Source organism: Mobula birostris, chromosome 24, assembly GCF_030028105.1.
Source record: "Mobula birostris isolate sMobBir1 chromosome 24, sMobBir1.hap1, whole genome shotgun sequence".
NCBI lineage: Eukaryota > Metazoa > Chordata > Chondrichthyes > Myliobatiformes > Myliobatidae > Mobula > Mobula birostris.
Genome location: NC_092393.1, coordinates 29,986,059 through 30,006,223, shown reverse-complemented (window position 1 = coordinate 30,006,223; position 20,165 = coordinate 29,986,059). Strand labels below are relative to the sequence as shown.

General features: G+C 42.5%; 2 protein-coding genes across 5 annotated transcripts in view; one reads left to right on the top strand and one right to left on the bottom strand.

Moving 5' to 3' along the window:
• Positions 1-1,958: 1,958 nt before the first annotated feature.
• cybc1 (cytochrome b-245 chaperone 1) lies at positions 1,959-19,011 on the bottom strand. 3 transcript variants are annotated; one of them, XM_072242650.1, is made up of 8 exons: positions 18,820-19,011; positions 18,239-18,499; positions 10,610-10,755; positions 10,103-10,144; positions 6,413-6,486; positions 4,797-4,893; positions 4,039-4,183; positions 1,959-3,187 (listed from the first exon to the last, which is right to left on the bottom strand). In XM_072242650.1, exons 3-8 carry the CDS (start codon positions 10,695-10,697, stop codon positions 3,061-3,063), a joined length of 573 nt encoding a protein of 190 aa, XP_072098751.1. In that variant the 5' UTR covers positions 10,698-10,755; positions 18,239-18,499; positions 18,820-19,011; the 3' UTR covers positions 1,959-3,060. The 3 variants fall into 3 exon arrangements, with proteins under 3 accessions (XP_072098751.1, XP_072098752.1, XP_072098750.1); XM_072242651.1 differs by lacking the exon at positions 18,239-18,499 and having other exon boundaries at positions 18,780-19,011; XM_072242649.1 differs by lacking the exon at positions 18,239-18,499 and having other exon boundaries at positions 18,820-19,010.
• The window catches only part of narf (nuclear prelamin A recognition factor), a 28,961-nt gene continuing 27,774 nt past the window's right edge, over positions 18,979-20,165 (top strand). The window contains exons 1-2 of one of the 2 annotated variants that reach the window (XM_072242646.1): positions 18,979-19,080; positions 20,015-20,111. In XM_072242646.1, the coding sequence (XP_072098747.1) occupies positions 20,085-20,111 (27 nt within the window). In that variant the 5' untranslated portion in view covers positions 18,979-19,080; positions 20,015-20,084. Of the gene's footprint in view, positions 19,081-19,342; positions 19,586-20,014; positions 20,112-20,165 lie in introns of those variants that run through there. The other variant, XM_072242647.1, reaches the window with a different exon arrangement.

Below are 20,165 nucleotides of genomic sequence, written 5' to 3'. Positions count from 1 at the left end.
GTCCCCTTCCTGTTCCAGACTTCTACCCACACTGACAGTAAATAATCCCTCCATGACTACCTCCCTTTCTGCAGCCGTGACACTATCCTTGGTTAGCAATGCCACGCACCCATCTCTTGCCTCCCTCCTTGTCCTTTTTGAAACATCTAAAGCCTGGCACACTCAGCAGCCATTCCTGCCCCTGAGGCATCCAAGTCTCTGTAATGACCAGAATATCACATTCCACGTATTGATCCACGATCTAAATTCATCCGCCTTGTTGATGATACTCCTTGCATTAAAATAGACACATCTCAAACCATCAGGCTGAGTGCATCTTTGCTCCATCATCTGCCTGTCGTTCCTCACAAACTCCCTACAAGCTGTCTCTACTTGTGCGCCAACGGCCCCTTCCTCTGCCTCTTTACTTTGGTTCCCTGTCAATCTAGTTTAAACCCTCCCCAATAGCATTAGCAAACCTCCCCACCAGGATATTGGTCCCCGTTGGATTCAAATGCAACCCACCCTTTCTGTATAGGGGTCACACCTGTCCCAAAAGAGGTTCCAATGATCCAAAAATCTGAATTCTTGCCCCCTGCTCCAATCCTGCAGTCACGCGTTTATCCGCCACCTCATACTATTCCTATACTCACTGTCGTGTGGCAGAAGCAGCAATCACGAGATTACTACCCTCGAGGTCCTGCTTCTCAACTCACTTCTAAACTCCCTGCATTCTACTTTCAGGACCTCCTCTCTTTTTCTATCTACGTCATTTGTACCAGTATGTACCACGATCTCTGGCTGCTCACCCTCCCATTTCAGGATATTGTGAACACGCTCAGAAACATCATGATCCCTGGCACCTGGGAGGCAAGTTACCATCCGTGTTCCTTGTTCACCTATCTGTCCCCCTAACTATAGAATCCCCTGTTACTGCTGCCACCTTCTTTGGTTCCCTACCCTTTTGAGTCACAGAGGCCAGACTCAGTGCCAAAGGCACGGCCACTGTTGCTTCCCTCAAGTAATTTCCCCCCCGCCCCCCCCCCCCCCACAGTACTCAAGATAGAGTACTTATTATTAAGCGGGACGGTCACGGGGTGCTCTCTTCTACCTGACACTCTCCCTTCCTTCTCCTGATAGTGACCTACTTATCAGTGCGACTACCTGCTTGTAGCTCCTATTGATCACCTCCACACTTTCCCTGATAAGTTGAAGGTCATCAAGCTGCAGCTCCAGTTCCCTCACCAGTCTCTAAGGAGCTGCAGCTCGATACACCTGGCACTGATGTGGCCCATCAGGGAGGCTGGAAGTCTCACGGATATCCCACATCTGATCCCCAGAGCAGAAAACTGGCCTTATAGTCGTACCCACTAATCTTAAGTTAGAGAAAAAAAGAGAAATGAAAATAACTTACCTCACCTAGGCCAGTCCTTGCCGAAGTCCAGATGAGTCAAAGCCCAACAACTCTGACTCGTGCTGCTCCGATGATCACTTCCTCGAACACCGCTCTGCTGGGCAGCGTCTCCCTTTTTTCCGGGAATCTTCTTAGCAGCCTTGCGCATTGACGAACTACTGCGTCTGCGCACTTCTCCTAATCAAATCTCCCACTGAAAGAAACTCCTCGCGTTTTAAATCTCAGCTGCCTTGCACAATGACGAGCTACTGCGTCTGTACACTTCTTCCAATCTAATCAACTACCTTATTTTGATCTACTAGATCATCTACCCTATTTTGTATCTCTTGTTTATTCAAGTTAACACACTGAGTCCTGAATTCACCACCCTTCCCTTCAATTTCCGCTCCGTGTTGTCTGAAGTTAAATTCTGAACCCTTTCTAAACTTTTTGTCTTATTCTTTATTTTGGGAACTTCAGCAACCTCTCCCGCACTCACCTTCCCTTTTACTTAATCCAAGATTTTGCAATCCATTTCTTTAAATATTCAATAAATATTTCTAAACATTTATCCTTTCACAATGATTTTTATTTAAAAATAGTGAACACAAATTATTCAGAATTGTACAAGCAATTACTGCAGATGCAGGAAATCCGAAATACCATTATTAAGCTGAAATATTCTTTTCATAGATGATAACTTGACCTATGTTTAGTATTAAGTAGTAGCTCCAATAATAGCTGGACAAAAATGTAAACTCAAAATAAAATGGGGCTGTCAGAACAGGGAGTTCATGCAAAATCTATTTAGCCATTCTAAATAATTTCAATTTACAACACAAACTACTCGGTGTCTAAACTATTCTAATTCCTCATTATGTTGCTATATCCAAAATTGATGCTTTTGCAACACATTGTATAAACAATCTTTCATAAGAAACCCCAGAAAAAAGTTTTAAGTGGCTGTAGGCAGAATATTTACATATTATCTCTCCTTTTGATGCAGGAGACCATTCAGCCTATCAGGGCTATGCTGACAATTTCAATAATCCCATCAAATCCAATCTACCACTTATTTCACAGCAAACTATTTTCTCTCTCTCTCATGCCCATCAGCTCCATTCTCTTCCCATCTACCTAAACTGAGGGTAATTTACAATAACTAGTTAATGACCCAATAAGCACATTTTTAGCATGTGTAAGGAAACTGGAGCACCCATGGGCAACCCAAGTTACCACAGGGAGAACAAGCAGCATTCACATGGACAGCACCAAAGTTCAGGATTGAACATGGGTTTCTGGAGCTATGAGGCAAGAGCAGTATTTTCACAATGTACCACTTCTTTTGAACTGGAATAGTCAAAATAAATACAAAATTAATTTCTCCATTCCAATTTTCCTAGATGGATATTATTTTTGGCAGTTTGCACAATCTATTGTACACATTTAAAGCAACCCACTGTCTTAGCAAGCATTCAATGATGGAATGTGAAAAGTATAGTTTATTGCACTGGGGAAGAAGTTTGCCTCATTGTTAAGTGTTGAGCACTGATTGATCACAATACTTTCATAAGTGGTGTATTTATAGATGATCTTTTAATGTTCCACAACATTGTCAGACGCTAAAAGCCTTTGGTTTACTTTAGTTGTGTTCGAAATGTCCGTGAACCGCTTTCTGCCATTAATCATCAGTTTGTTTCATTGTCACTGCCAGTACTTTCACTGCTGTCTGCAGACAATTCTGCTTTCTCATCAAAGGCAGGTTTGTTAAGATTCAGAAAGTTGATTATAAGTTCCGCTATGGCCCTCACATCACTGTGGAAAGAGGAGAAAGACGACAAATTAGAAATGCAAACTTCGGGAAAAGCATTTTGGTGCAACAAGTGGATAGGATGTTTACGTGGAAGGTATAAAGTCAATACTATCCTTTAAAACTGAACTGGGTAAGCATATGATGGGAAATTGTCTGGAATACAGACTGACAGGAAATAATTGGGACTAAGTGGATTGTCCTTCAAAATCACTGGTACAGATTTTATTTGTCTTCAAGGCTGTACTTTACAGTGGTTTCTGCATTCATCTCACAAGAAAACACAATTTATGGATTCTAATTTACTTTCGCTTATCAACAGTGGCTGTAGAAGGCGCTTCATAACATTGCTAAGTTATCATATGTTAATTTGCTGGTTCCTACTTGTTTTGTCCTTCATGGTAAATGTAAAAATAATATTTTTTTTCTGTATTACATTCTTGTGCTTTGCTCACTATTTGATCTGAGAACAAGCATGATTTCCTCCTAGACATCTGGGATCCTATGTTCAGTTTGAAGATTCAAAACAACAACTTTCTAAAACTACCTTCTCTCCTAAATTTTCCCTCTCATCTGTTTCTCAGCTGGTATTTCAACAGCTGCACAATTGTGTGGATAATCATGAATCCAGACTATCCGTTTGGTGTAAGGCCATCAGTTGCACTTCAGGAGATGCTGATATAGAAAATATGAAAAATAATTTAATTAGCAGGAACTTATACAAGTTAAGTAATAATTCAGCACAAATGTGTGAAACCTCAATATAAACACTTTTTCTAGTTCTCCAACATAAAGTTAATATAACTTAGATTAATATATTTCACAATCCAATTGATTCAATAAACAAAGAGTTTACCTTTGATTACCCAGCACTGCACTTTGGGTAAGTGGATGTGAAAACCCAGCTGAAAATCTCAGTACAACAACATAACCTTTGCCCAAATAGCGTATTCTCTCCTCCTCCACAGTCACATCATGAATATGCTGAATCTGCGTCACAACTATAAACAGACTGCTGTGAGTCAGTAGCATAAGCAAAACTAGCATAAAAATTATAGCACACGGTGATGCCACTCAATGCTCCTTGAACATGGTAAAGAGAAACTGGCCCACGTTATTGCATTAAGGTGAAATCTACAGAAGAAGCCACATGCATTGTTTCTGCCCTGTTGCAAAGGCTGACATTAAGATGCTGGTCTTTCCATGAAGGGCCCAAGCTTTGTTTTAGCCTTTTCCCTGGCTCAATATTTTAGACAGATTTTAAAATATTAATTAATTAATTGAGATACAGGGCAGGGTGGGCCTTTCCAGTCCTTTCAGCTACGCCGCCCATCAACACCCAATTTAACAGTATCCTCACACAAAATCCTTAGAGACCACAGCGGGAACTGAACCTGCGTCACTGATAGGGTAAAGCGATGCACTAACTGCGCTACCATGCTGCCCTCTGGCAACCTACATGAACTAAAAATAAATCATTCCTGTTCTGTACGAAATGAGTAGTTATTTCTCCACCACTTCAATATACTTTAAGATTTCTGTCATCACGTTCAAAGAATTTTTCATTGAGGCCAAAAAGCTATTTGATGGAAGAGATAATAATTAGCACCTCACCTTGTTCCTGGCTGTTAGACCACATGGTCAGTATCCTCGTATAAAGGTTAAAGTTCTTAAGAATTGCAGTTCCTTTAATCTTGTCAAACAGAACTTCCTGAAAAGCAGAAGAGGTATCAGCATTAAACAAATAGAAAAACACAAAAGTCCTGCATTCTTACTTCTTGCCAGTTATCATTATATTCAAACTACATACAAAGTTTTTATTCATCAAGTATAAAAGGTGATGCTCAGCAGACAGCAGATGGTGCACGCATTCACAACTGCAAATGTAGAGCTTTCCCCATTTAAATTTTTGTCACTTGCCAAAACTCAGATAATAATTCAAAAGTTCTCAATTCAATTGTTGAATATGAACTTGGCACACAATCTGGGCCGCCATCTTTTCACAGCTACCATCAGACAGAAAGTACAGAAGTCTTATATCACCTGGTTCAACAACAGCTACTCCCCTTCATCCTTTTGGTTCTTGAATCAACCAGCAAAACACTAATTACTGCAGGTTAGCACCGCATTGATCTCCCTCCTAGCATTTAGCCCTACAAGCATGACAAGTGCTATAAATGCCCCTAAACCCCTCTCTCACCACTATTCAGGACCTTAAACAGCCCTTCCAAGTGAGGCAACAGTTCACTTGTGAGTCCATTGGTGTCATCTATTGTATCCAGTGCAGCCTGCTTTACATCAGTGAGACCCATTACAGACTGGGTGACCATTTTGCCAAGAACTTTCACTCTGTCCGCTGTAAGAAGCAGGATTTTCTCATGGTTACCCGTTTCAATTCAACTTCCCATTCTGACATGTCTGTTCATGACCTCCTTTACTGCCATGATGAGGCCAAACTCAGCCTGGGGGAGCAACAACTCGTACTCTGTCTGGGCAGCCTTCAACTTGATGGGACGAACATTAATTTCTTTAATTTCCAGCAACTTCTTCCCCCTACCACCTTAATAGTCTGGCTTCTACCTCCTTCTTTTCCAATCCCTGTGAAAGCCTTGTCCTGAAACATCGACGGTTATTCCCCTCTATATTTGTTACCTAACTTGCGTGTGTTGAACTATGAACACCTTGGCCATTCTACACTAAAATTTACTTTTTTATTTTGACAGTGTTTCTTGTAAAAAATTTGTATAACTTATGTTTTACCTGTGAACGCTATTTATATGATGCAATTTCCCTGTGATGTTGCTGCAAATCAGTTTTTCATTGCATCTGTGTGTCCATGTACAATAAACTCAACTTTTCTGATTATAACTTGAGATTAGTTGGCAAGTATTTGCATAGGGATGTGAATTCAAAGATATCTAAAGAACAGAAACCACAAGCACGAATGACATGTGGAGTGAAATTGGTGAAATTTATTCTTCCATTTTACTGCTATTAACTGTGGCCAAGGTTCAATTGAACCCGCCAATGCGGTGGTTTCTGAGGGAGCAATCTAAAACTTAGAGAGAAAGATCCAAGTGCAACGAACACCCTGATAAACACCAAATACTCAGTCACATTAATTGCTTCATTTCACAAGTAGTATTAAAGTAATGCATAACCATGAATTATCTTTACAGAAACACCATAAATACTGAAGACAAACCTTACATAGACAAGTACTTTCCTACCTCCCAGTCTTCCAAGTTTTGTATGGCTACAAAAATGCACCCTGCGACGTAGAATAACTTCCATGCCCAATTATCTGCAAAAAGAAATAAATACATTTATTTGATCTTGTCTTCACAGTAGTAAATACATAGCCAGAACACAGCATCATTTAATGCAATTTCAAATTACCTTGGAGTCCAGCAGAACACAAATTGCAAGATATTTTCTTAAGCAACACGCACAATATTCTGGAGGAACTCAGCAGGTCAGGCAGCATCTGCGAATTCTCCTTAAGGGATGCCTAGCCTGAAGAAGTTTAAATCTTCTTCCATAGATGCTGCCTGACCTGCTCAGTTCCTCCAGCACTTTGTGTGTGTTGCTTTCGATTTCCAGTATCTGCAGATTTTTTCAAGTTTAAGATATTTTCTTAATTGGTAATTGGATTATAGTCACATTTACAGTGAAAAACTTCCTTTTGCATGTCATCTGCACAGACCATTTCACAAGATCAGTATATGGACGTATTAACACAGCATCACACAAGTGATGCCAACAGGCTCAATAAACTGATTAGAAAGACTGGCTGTGTTATAGGAGTCAAACTGGATACATTGGGGGCTGTGGTAGAACAAAGGACCTGGAGAAAATCCTGGCAATTATGGAAAATGTTTCTCACCCTCTTTATGCCACCTTGGCTGAACAGAGAAACACTTTTAATAATAGACTAAGACAATCGTGCTGCTCCAAAGAGCTCTATGTAATGTCATTTGCTCTATAATGAATCAGTCTATAGCCAGGGAAGTGATGACCCCCTCCTGTTAAGTCTGTTTGAAATAAATTATTTTCTATCTTACTTCTCTAATATTTGTATATCTGTGCACTTGTAATGCTACCATGACACTGTAATTTTCTTTGGGATCTATCTTTCTATTAGAAGGGAAAGCAATAACAGAATGCAGAATAGAATGTTACAGTTACAGAGAAAGTGCAGTGAAGGTGTACCATAAGGTGAAAGGTTCATGAAATGTCAGGTGAAAACACAATGCAGTTCACTTCAAAACAATTTTTTGAATATTTTAACTGGGCAGGTTTAATTTGTAACTTTCTATTAACAGTCTTAAATCCAGTCCAAACATTTGTCCATCCAATCCTTTTTCCTGCACTCACAGTGGCAAAACAAGAGTTGAAAACTGATCCAAGATCATAAACTTTAAGTGCATATACTTTCAGTTGCCTTCTGTGCAGCTACAAACTTGTATTATTTGCTATCAAGTGACCCAACAGCATCATACGTTCTTAGAAGTTTTTAGAACATAATGAAACCTTTCTAAACTGAAGCTGGAGTGCAAACATTAAGTACTGAATGTTAAGCTATTTGATTTACTGTGTGATACAAAGGTATCCGAGTACAGCAGCAGAAAGTGCCATCTTCAATGTCAAGTTTAAAAGAGAATAAAAATCAGTTCTACAAAACATAAGCAACTTACTCCAAAAGATTTGGCAGTGAAAATGAAAAAAAACTGCATTTGTTTAGTAATTTACATTTAAGTTCAGATGATTTCCATTCAATAATATTTTACAGTGCTACATTTTGTATTCAGCATGTTTGTCTGGAACAGAAACGAATGCATAGTAACTAAGTTTATCCTAAGTCTAGGTTATCCACCCATTTCTTGTTAATAATTAGATAACTCAATCCTGCCAGTGATTACTAAGGTAAGGGAAGAACAAGGTTCAAATCTGCACTTTCCCAGTAGTAGTCAATTTATTTATCAACAGACAAAATTTTGATGTCACACTCTTCACAAACACCTTATCGCCTGCTTTTGCCATCACAACAATCTGACAATTTCAGAATAGAGGTAAGTTGTGTTTTTCCTTGGTTAATATCTAGCCATAGGTGTCAAAATGGTTTGTTATGATGCGTCTAGTGTGGTAGTCAGTAGTGTCATCTTTCAAATACCTGGGGAGCATTCTCTCTGAGGATAGCAGCATTGACAATGACATCCAGAGCCACATTAAACAGGCATCAGCTGCCTTTGGGAGACTTTGGCGTAGAGCCTTTCAGAACAGGAGCCTTCGTCCCTCCACAAAGGTCACTGTATACCAAGCGGTCTGTGTCACCACCCTCCTTTATAACTGTGAAGCTTGGGTAACCTACAGCCGTCACATCAAGTCCTTGGAGCACTTCCACATAAGCTGCCTCCAGCGCATCCTGGGAATTACCTGGCGTGAGCGGGTGCCTCACACTGAAATACTTGTAAAGACCAACTACAAGAGTATTGAAGCCATGATCACCCAGCGTTAGCTGCAGTGGCTGGGGCACGTGATGAGGATGCCCCCATATCAGCTACCCTGCAGAGTGTTATACGACCAGCTACATCATGGTCGATGCTCAGCTGGAAGGCCGAAGAAGCGCTTTAAGGATCAGATGAAGAATGCTTTAAAGAAGTGCAAGATCAGACCCGAGGACCTGGAGGATGTTGCTGCTGGCCGTGCCAGTTGGCAACAGCCGTGTAGGGGCGGAGTTCGTATTCTGGAGATGGAAAGAACAACCAGAAGACAAGAGAAATGCAGCCATGGTTGCCACCATATACATGTCCCACCTGCAATAGAGCTTATGGGTCCAGGATAGGACTGTATTGACATCAAAGAACTCACCGTTAAAGGAGTGGACGTTGTCATCGGATTTCGATGGACAATCGAAGTGTAGTGGGTAGTGCTTGTCACTCTCATTTTCAACTTCCACCACTGGCTAACAGTCTTGCGAAAAGGAGAGCTGAATGTGCAAGTCTCCCCCTGTCAGTACATACCATCTCCAACAGAAAGCCTCATGTCTTGCCTCCTCCTTAGACACATTGAAACTGAACACCTTTCGGACTCAGGCTGAACTACAGAGGACGGGGAGGAGGTCTGGCCCCTACACATGTAGCACGCAGGCCCTCCAGTGTGTGGACACGTCCTGGTGCTCGTGAACCAGATCCCCAGCTATGGGCAAGTAGCTCCACTGCCTTGTGGGCAGCCTCGGGAGAGACCAAGGCCACAGGAATAAACCCAGACAGGAAATCTGGAGTGGAGCCCCTAAGGTGGCTGGATGCAATTGAACACCCTTCCGGCAGCTCCTGCAGACAAGCTGGTGCCAAACGTATTGCTTCATGAGCATTCCTTTTGACTACACTCACGAGGACATGAAGGGGATCTTGATGACTGGGCATCTCAGGATCTCCATATTTCCCACCCAGGCTTGTGATGCTGATGATCATCACTCATTGTCCTTCGAGACAGACTGATGGCAACTAACTATCTAGCCGCAATTGACCACTTGGGCACAATAAACATCAGAAAATTAGACAGGTCGGACTACATGCATAAAGGGAGCTGCTTCTATTTGAATTAGTGGATTTACGTCCAATAACATCATAAAATCCTACAATATTCATTTTCACATTTTACTTCATTCATTTAATCTGCAGTTTTATCATCATCCAAAAGGCCTCTACAGAAAATAATATTGATTGTGTTATCATGTAATCCATTCCTGCTTCATCTTTCCAAGCATAATGTTTGTCAATTATTTCTGTTAACTGCAGTTTCTATTATGTTCCAGGTTCCCTTTAATTCGGTATGATTGCAAATGCCTACTTGTTTTCAAATCTGTAAAGAACTGTAAATATGTTACAGATATAAGATTAGATCATGATTTTTCTCACCTGTACTGTAGCAGGCAGCAGCTAAACCAATAGAACCAATTCCTGCAGAAGACAGAAAAAACATTTCACTGATAACTATTCTCTTAATCATAAAATTTCTGGTGAAATCTTTTTCCTGCTGATACTAACTGATCCACAAACTTCTATTGCTGAAGACCAAAGTAATTAATTGTTGAATAAAGTTCTCAAACACCCCATTCTATTAATTTTTCATGTGTAGGACTTGCTCTGCTGCACTTATTCTGTGGAAGCAACAAAACTATATGAAACTATTTTTTAAATCTTCTTTTAAAAATTAATCTCATGGAATCCTTAGTATTCATCTAAAATTACAGATGAGGCACATTAGATTCTAGTCTGAAAGCATCATTCAAAAGATAGTATTCAGTAAGATGGCACTGCTGTTGTATAACACTGGCCTACTTTTGTGGAATTTGAACCTACATCCTAATTATTTAGAAGTGAGACTGCTACCATTAGAAAGTGATTTAATTACCACGCACTTACCAACTAACACAGACCATGATCTAATACCAGGAGACCTCGTAAGGTGCAGGATTGAATCTGTTTTCTTCTCCACAGTCATGTATGCCATCTTAATAAGCAACAATACTCAGTGTGTGGAATATAAATTGGCAATGCTTTCAACGGACCTGTAATGAACCACAAAATGACAGTGTAATACACACTTGAAAATAAGATGCAGCAAAGAGCATTGCCAAAGATGTTAAATGCTCCACTGATAGCAAATGTCTCTTTTGTAGCTATTATAAGGTAATCCAATATGTACTGGATTTGGAGAAGTGGTATGTGTTTCCAGTAAACCAGTGTTGATGATACAGCTAATGTATCTGAGACTATTTTGCTGTTGAGGAAGATGTCCTTGTTAATAAGTACAGGTTTAACCAACATTACTCAATGCTTTTAACTCTTTGCCCACAACATTTTAATACATTATGTTATGGATATCATTGATATTGCAAAGGGGAGTGATTCACCTTCTTTTGAATGCTAATTGAACATGCTATTATGCAAGATAAATAAGGTAGGCTGCATTTATCAAGAAATCAAGTTATGATATTGTTGCACTGTTGTAACTATATGTTATAATTATGTGGTTTTGTTAGTTTTTTTTCAGTCTTGGTCTGTCCTGTGTTTTGTGATATCACACCGGAGGAAATATTGTATCATTTCTTAATGCATGCATTACTAAATGACAATAAAAGAGGACTGCATGTCTTCATAATCTAATCTAAAAAATTGCATTGATAACTTGAGAGATTTATACCAAAAAACACAATTCAGATTTTGCTGTCATAAGTTACTCCTCTAAATATTAGAACAGATTCACAGGTTCAAAAGCTGTATAACCAACAGTTAATGTAACTATCAAGTCATCTTACATTCAATTTGAAAAACTATTTCTATAGCTCTTCACAGAAGTGAAACCAGAAAGGCATTATCACAGATGCACTCAGTGGGGACATAACGGAAGGCTCATCTGTGAGTCTATGTGGGTGAAAATGCAAAAATAAGAAAGGTACTACCAATCTGATGGTATTATACTACCAACTTTCCACCCCCCACCCTAACACACACACTCAGGAACCATGGCCCTGGAACTAGGGAGAGTCAATTGGGGACAGCTGTGTCATGCAAGTCCACATCTAACAAGTGGAGGACATTTAAAGCCAAACTGCACCAAGTATGGAACAAGTATATTCCAACAAGAAGGATAGCAAGGTAAGAGAACCTTGGACATTGAGAGAGGTGGTGAATTTAGATAAGGAGAAAGAGGAAATGCATATAAAGTTCAGGAAGCTGTAATCAAACTGAACTCGAGGATTGTAAAGAAGCCATTAAAGAACTCATATTAGGGAATTAGGAAAGTCAGGAGGACCCATGAAATGTCCTTGACAAGTAGGATCAAAGAGAATCCCAAGGAATTCTATACATATATCAAGAGCAAGAAGATAATTAGGGAGCATAAAGACAACTCATGAATGAAGGAGGGAATGTGTGCTCGGAGGTGGAGGATGTGGGTGAAGTTCTAATTGAGTGCTTTGCATCAGGATTTACCAAGGGAAAGGACATTAAGTATCAGGAGATCAGTGTGGAAAATGCTACTTTGCTGGGGCATTTCAAGATAAAAAAGATAGTTTTGAGCCTCTAGAGGAATACTAAAGTGGCTAAGCCCCAAGGCCTGATGGGCTATACCCAAGGTTATTGAGAGTGGCAACAGATGAGATTGCTGGGGCCTCAACAAGATCTTTGTGTCCCCTCTAGCCACAGGTGAGTCCTGGAGGACAAGCAATTAGTTAATGGTATTCCATTATTCATGAAGAGATAATTCTGGAAACTATAGACTGCTAAGTCTCATGTCAGTTACTAGAGAGGATTCTTAGAAATAAGATTTATGAGCGCTAGGCAAATGATAGTCTAATTAGGAACTTGACTTTGTGCAGATTTTAGTAAGGCATTGAATTATCTACTAGATTAAGTGTATTGGATCCATGGTGAATTGGCTGTTTGGATTCAGAATTGGTTGCCCATAGAAAACAGAGGGCAGTACTCAATGGGACTTTCTTTCAGCTGGAGGTTTGCGACTAGTGGTGTTCCACCAGGACCCATACTCAGACCTCTGCTGTTATTTTGTCAATCACTTCCATTCTCCATTCCCAGGTTCATGGGCACTCTGTGAACTCTTTCTACTCTTCATACTCTCTAAAACACTTCATGATTATAAATACTGCTACAGATCCTCTTGGAGTCACAGCTGTTTCACTTAGAACTACAATAGTTCCTTCAGTCTACCTATAACATTAAACTCATTTATTTCTAGAATCATTTCAGAAAATCTCTTCTGCACCCTTTCTAAAGCCTTTGGATCTTTTCTGAAGTGTGACACCCGAGACTGGATACAATATTCCAGTTGTGGCCAAACCAGAGTTGTAAAGATCATTATGACTTCCTTTATCTTGTACTCCATCCATGGGGCCTGTATACTTCATTTTTTTCTTATTCTACCTCACCACTTCTTAAACAAACTATCACCTACATCTCCAAACTTCTCATATATATCTTAATTACTTCAATATTACTTTATTGTCGCCAAACAATTGATACGAGAGCTTACAATCATCACAGCGATATTTGATTCTGTGCTTTGCGCTCCCTGGAGTACAAATCGATAGTAAATATTAAAAATTTAAATTATAAATCATAAATAGAAAATAGAAAAGGGAAAGTAAGGTAGTGCAAAAAAACCAAGATGCAGCTCCGGATATTTGGAGGGTACGGCCCAGATCCGGGTCAGGATCCGTTCAGCAGTCTTATCACAGTTGGAAAGAAGCTGTTCCCAAATCTGGCCATATGAGTCTTCAAGCTCCTGAGCCTTCTCCCGGAGGGAAGAGGGACGAAAAGTGTGTTGGCTGGGTGCATCCTGTCCTTTCTAATTGTGCTTTCTAATTTAATTCCTAACCATTAAGCAAACTTCTACTCACACTGCTATTGCCCATTTTATTCCATGGACCTCAATCTTGTTGAAAAGCCTATTGCATGACACTTGCTAAAAAACCTTTTGGAACCCTGCACCAAATAAAACTCCAATAATTCAGCATCCAATTGTTTGGAAATCCAGCTGGTCCAGCTTTGGGTTCAGTTTCTAGTCCAGATCATGAGAGTGAGGTTCAGAATGCAAGCAGGATGTGCAGTCGGAGCCAGCCATGCAGATCGCGGGTAGGGCAGGGTCCGTACTTTGGGCGGGGTGTGCACTGAGCCCTGGGGTTGGAACCCAGGATACCAGGGGTAAGAAACATGGGTCAGTTTCCGAAGCTAAAGACCAAAGTGCTTTCCTCATAAGTGCTTGCCTGTTACTTTTGAATTTACTGGCTTAGAACATACATAATACACCAAACAACACAGCACAGAAAAGGCCCTTTGGCCCACAAAATTGCGCTGAACTACTTAGACTAATGACACCTAAAGCTTTACTGTAAAATTTCATATATTACTGTGTAACCAATAAACTTAGTGAAATTAAAATAATTTGGGTTGCTAATAGATGTTACATCTATAATCAGGAAAATCTGCTTATCCGTCATTACCAGAGTGCCAGATTGCTGGAGCATTACTGTAGCTAGCCACTGCATTTTCCTCATTAAGTGCTCATTTACAAACATGTATTCATAGGATTATGCAATGATGACCATCATTCCTTATGGTCCTGTAGTTGTAAGCAGGCAGTACAGCTGCAGTATTTTAGTTCCACTGACCCAGGTTCAATCCTGACTCTTGGTGCTGTCTATGTGGAGTTTGCACACCCTCCCTATGCAAATGCCACCTGGTTACTCCAGTCTCTGTGCACATCACAAAGATGTGCAGTTAATTGGCCACTGTAACTTAGTGTATAAGTGAGTGGTGGAATATGGCAGCAGATGATTGAAGGGTGGAGCAGACTCGATGGGCCGAATGGCCTACTTCTGCTCCTATATCTTATGGATCGGAATACAGGGAAAATAAAATGGGATTAGTGTAAGTGGCTGGCATAGACTCAGTGGGCTGAAGGGCCAGTTTCAATGCTGTATTTCTCTCCGACTTTAATCTCATGCAATTCTTCCTTTTCCAACAGTCCTCACTGTTTTCCATTTTTTAGGTAACTAGGCTTTACAATTTATTATCTAAGCCATCAGTCTTTCCTTTGACGGCCTCTTAAACAAGTATCTTTTCAACAATATTTCCATAGGCCTGCTGTTCCTTCCATTTACTCACATGTAAAGTGCATCCAGATCATTTATAATGTTACTGTACAAGTGCTACTCATGGACAAAGCTGTGGTATTTCACTGTAGTACTCTTTAAAGGAAATTATTCCAGAACGTTATCGTCATTATGTGCCATGTCGTATGGCGTAGGCAGTCATGGTCGATCCGTGGCCACAAGTGTTCCTAGCAATATTTTCTGCAGAAGTGGTTTGCCATTGCCTTCTTTTGGACAGTGTCTTTACAAGACGAGTGACTATCAATATGCTTCAGAGGTTGTCTGCCCCGCGTCAGTCGTTGCACAGCCAGGACCCGTGATATACACCAGTGGATAGGACCACCCACCACCTGCTCCCCTGGCTTCATGTGACCTTGATCGGGAGGGCTAAGCAGGTGCTACACCTTGCACAAGGGTGACCTGCAGGCTAGCAGAGGGAAGAAGCATCTTACACCTCCTTTGGTGGGGACGCATCGCCACCATGCCGCCCTTATTCTAGATCAATACATCTGGTCAGGTCACTCATCTGAGTGCTACTGGTACCATGTGACCCAGTACTACCTGTCGCATAGTCAGGTGGTCGGAGACGAAACCAGCTCCCCCACCAGGCTTGCCTGGTGAGGAGGGTGGCTAGACACCCTGCAGGACAAAAAACAAGACCTATCAAAGGGTGGATGAACCCTCTTATAGGGTCTACCGCCATCTAGCAAACATGTGCCGTGAAGCGCGGAAAGGGCATCCCTTGCATCGAAGCTTGGTCTGCCCATTCACTGCAACAGAGCTTCCCCCAGCTGTCTTGGACCCCACCATGCCACTGGATCCAGGAGGGGATGTTGAGAGGGTGGGTCTGGACCTGTGCAACCCCCTACTCAGCTAAAATCCACTCTCGCACACGCTGTTCCTTTCTGAGGAGTGGGGTACCACCGCACTAACTGACTGAAAGGAACCATCAACACAAAATACTCTGCAGATGCTGGGGTCAAACCAACACTCACAACAAGCTGGAGGAACTCAGCAGGTCGGGCAGCATCTGTGGAAACGATCAGTCAATGTTTCGGGCCGGAACCCTTCGTCAGGACTGAAAAGGGAAGGGGCAGAGGCCCTATAAAGAAGGTGGGGGAGGGTGGGAAGGAGAAGGCTGGTGGGTTTCAGGTGAAAAACCAGTATGGGGAAAGATAAAGGGGTGGGGGGAGGGGAAGCAAGGAGGTGATAGGCAGGAAAGGTGAAGAAAGAATAGGGGAAAACACAATGGGTAGAAGGCCTCAAAGCCCTCCGCTACTTTCTGGACAATAGACCTCACCGGTTTCCCACCACCACTAACCTCCTCCAGTTGGCGGAACTGGAACTCACACTTAATAACTTCTCTTTTGGCTCTTCCCACTTTCTTCAGACCAAGGGTGTAGCTATGGGCACTCGCATGGGCCCCAGCTATGCCTGCCTCTTCATTGGTTATGTGGAACAGTCTGTGCTGCAAACCTATTCTGGTACTACTCCCCAATTTTTCCTTCCCTACATTGACGACTACATTGGTGCTGCTTCCTGCACCCATGCTGAGCTCGTCAATTTCATCGCCTTTACTCCAAACTTCCACCCAGCCCTCAAATTCACTTGGTCTATCTCGGACACTTCTCTCCCCTTTCTCGATCTCTCGGTCTCCAGACTGTCCACTGACATCTTCTACAAGCCCACTGACTCTCATAACTACCTCAACTCTACCTTTTCCCACGCCGCCACACGCAAAAATGCCATTCCCTATTCCCGTTCCTCCATCGCCACCACATCTGCTCCCAGGATGAGGCTTTCAGTTCCAGGACATCTCAAATGTCCTCTTTCCTTAAGGATCATGTTTTCCCTTCTGCCATCATCAATGATGCCCTCACCCGCATCTCCTCCAGTTCCTGCACTTCAGCCCTCACCCCATCCTCCCACCACCATAACAGGGACAGAGTTCCCCTGGTCCTCACCTACCACCCCACCAGCCTTCAGATCCAGCACATTATCTTCTGCAACTTCCGCCACCTTCAACAGGACCCCACCACTAAGCACATCTTTCCCTCTCCACCCCCTCCACTTTCCGCAGGGATTGATCCCTCCGCGACTCCCTGATCCACACGTCCCTCCCCACGGATCTCCCACCTGGCACTTATACCTGTAAGCGTAAGTGCTACACCTGTCCCTACACCTCCTCTCTTGCCACCATTCAGGGCCCCAAACAGTCTTTCCAGGTGAGGCAACACTTCACTTGTGAGTCTGTTGGGGTCTTCTATTGCATCCGGTGCGGCCTCCTCTACATCGGTGAAACCCGACGCAGATTGGGGGACAGCTTCGTCGAGCACCTCCGCTCCATCCGCCAAAACAGACAGGATCTCCCGGTTGCCACCCACTTCAACTCTGCTTCACATTCCCATTCGGATATGTTCATACATGGCCTCCTCTACTGCCATAATGAGGCTAAACTCAGGTTGGAGGAGCAACACCTCATATACCATCTGGGTAGTCTCCAACCCCTTGGTATGAACATTGAATTCTCCAAATTCCAGTAATTCCCTCCCCCTCCCCTCCCCTATCCCTATGTCACTCTGCCCCCTCCCCCAGCTGCCTATCACCTCCCTCATGGTTCCACCTCCTTCTACTACTCATTGTGTTTTCCCCTATTCCTTCTTCACCTTTCCTGCCTATCCCCTCCCTGCTTACCCTCCCCCACCCCCTTTTCTTTCCCCTTACTGGTTTTTCACCTGGAACCTACCAGCCTTCTCCTTCCCCCCTCCACCTTCTTTACAGGGCCTCCGCCCCCTCCCTCTTCAGTCCCAACGAAGGGTTCCAGCCCAAAATGTTGACTGATAGTTTCCACCGATGCTGCCCAACCTGCTGAGGAACCATCATCATCCTATGGGATGGATAGCCAGACAGAGAGAGATCAATGCGCCTATAAATTCCCCATGGACCATTAGTCTATCCTTTAATGCATCAAAGCACCTCATGGTCCACCTCTTCCACCACTTTGTATCTCCAGTCTTTCATCTGAGTATTTCAATCTTAGAAGTCACTTCCAATCGCGTTGTATTTACATCTAATGAAATTTAATATTTTATGCTGAATTTCATGCAGTCGTTTCAACTTAATTCCTAATTCTTGTTTGGTGTATATTATACATCAATTTTTAATGCTTTGTGGCCATCCTCCTTGTATTGTGGCCCCAAAGAGTGTTGGTAACTTCCAGTAATCTGCCGCTGATGGTCCTTTAATGAGTGTATGAGGGAAACACAAAGGATGAGATATGGGGTGGGGCAGCAATATCGGTGAACAATTAAATCAGTAAAATCTAAGCGTTCGCTGCTCCCCCACGGCACGGAACGTCTTCAGAGTTTAATAAACGTACCCTCTAGGAGTCAGGTTCTGATAACAGGTGTTCCAACTGAAACGTTCACTCAATCTCATTCCACAGAAACTGCCTGATCTTCTGAGTGCTTCCAGTTTTTCTGTTTTTTTTTATGCCTAATCTGACCCCATCATGACAATTCTGCTGTTAAAGATAACACGCTTAGAACATTCGCAATTATAATTCTTCTTTCCTGGTTTGTTGAGACGGAAGGGTGTTGGGCAAGGGATTCCAAAAGGGGCGTTTTTGCGGTATAACTTACTGTTGGGGGAAAAAGTCTAAAATCAGAACTACTTGAGATTTAGACGCAACACTTAATAGCAAAGCACTTAATTAGATATCTTAAACATGCAAGCGTTGAAGAAAAATCAGTACAGTTTAAAAACACATTTTAGAATAAGAAAGTAACAAATATCTTAATTGAAATTTGCTTTGTAGCGCATCTATTAAATGGCATGTTATCAGTTTCAGAAACTTCTAGTTAGAAAACACATCTAAAGCAACAACGACCGGCATTATAACTATGAAATTGTATCCTTGCCTTTGAAAATATTTCTGGTTTTAGAGGAATAAAGTCATACCATCAGATCTGCAGCTCTTCCTCGTGAGCCTCACCAGGAAGGCGAGCAAGTTTCAGAATGATTTCTTCCTCTTCTCGCTTGAAGATCTCCGCTCTCTCATTGGTTTGGGTTAGGACCCGCCTCCGGAAGCCTGCTACCCAATGAGAAGGACGCATTAACTTCGTTTCCCTCCCTCCACCCACTGCAATCAACAGAGAAATGAATAACAGAGCGCAGTATTCGCAGGTAGCTGGGCCGGTTCCGCAGTTGTGTCAACTTACGGTTAGTATCTCTCATGATAGCCAACCGGAGGTCAGAGTTGGGATTGGAAGTGTTACTTTTGTAGGAAATTGGGCTTTAAAATAAATAGTAAATAGTTCGGGCGCTTTAGTTTGAACTCGTTTGTTTCTACGAACTGAATGAAAGTGAAACAAAGCTCTAAATTCAAACTGTTTTTTAAAAAAAAATTATTGTTTTTCGGGTGCAGAAGGGGTGAAGTCAGTAGTGGAGGATGTTGGAGCAGATGAGCCCCCACATGTGTACTGTTCCCAGATACGTGCGGTGTGTCAGGTTCGTAATGTCGTTGAGCGAGGAGGCGGTTCTAGTGTGTCTGCGGGGCGTTCCTGCGGCAGACTGGCTCAGGGTGATCCTGTGCCGGGCGGAGTGACACCGCTCTCGGGGAAGGGGGGGTCCCGTCCACGAGAGGAGCATGAGACTGGAAGCGAACCCTGCTTGATATGCGGGAGAAGTCCTTAATCCTTGGCGTTTGTCTGCTGGTTGTTGTCTGGTAATAAACGGCGTAGGCTGTCTGAGGCGACGGCCGAGTCCTGATGAGGGGTCTCGGCCCGAAAAAGTCCGCTCTTTATTCCTCCTCATGCATGCTGCCTGACCTGCTGTGGTGCTCCAGGATTTTGTGTGTGTGTGTGTGTGTTAGGCTGTCTATTGGAATAGTTCGTAAGTGCCCGAAGAATGGTTGTTACCACGGACGGGAGTGTCATTGGTATGGACTGCTTGAATGTAGTTAGCTGTGGTTTCATTTTGAAAATGGCCTTGATTATCCCTGGGGGTTATCGGCGAGACTGTAGCCGCTGGCCCGGTGTGTGTGTGTGTAAGCGAGAGGCTCGTCCTGAAACATCCCGCAGACAGCGTCGAGCCTCGGGAGCGAACTCCCGATTGCGTTCTTCTCAACTTCAAAACAGTCTCTTTGTGTCGCCAGGGTGGTAGAACCGTAACTGTACGCATTCTAGTAGAAAGGGGGAGAGGAAGGCGAACGTCATTCCCTCGACATGAAGTGTGACAAATGCACTAAGAAGGTAAATAAAAATCCTTTGTCCTTGGTTAGTTTTTAAAATGTTATTCCTTCCCTA

Bases quoted from the DNA above. Each gene is read 5' to 3' on its own strand.
- cybc1 (XM_072242651.1), bottom strand. From the start codon at position 10,697: ATGGCATACATGACTGTGGAGAAGAAAACAGATTCAATCCTGCACCTT. The intron at 10,145-10,609 runs GTAAGTGCGTGG...TGTCTTCTGCAG, and splicing joins ATCATGGTCTGTGTTAGTTG to GAATTGGTTCTATTGGTTTA. The intron at 4,184-4,796 runs GTGAGGTGCTAA...GTCTGTTTATAG, and splicing joins GTCTAACAGCCAGGAACAAG to TTGTGACGCAGATTCAGCAT.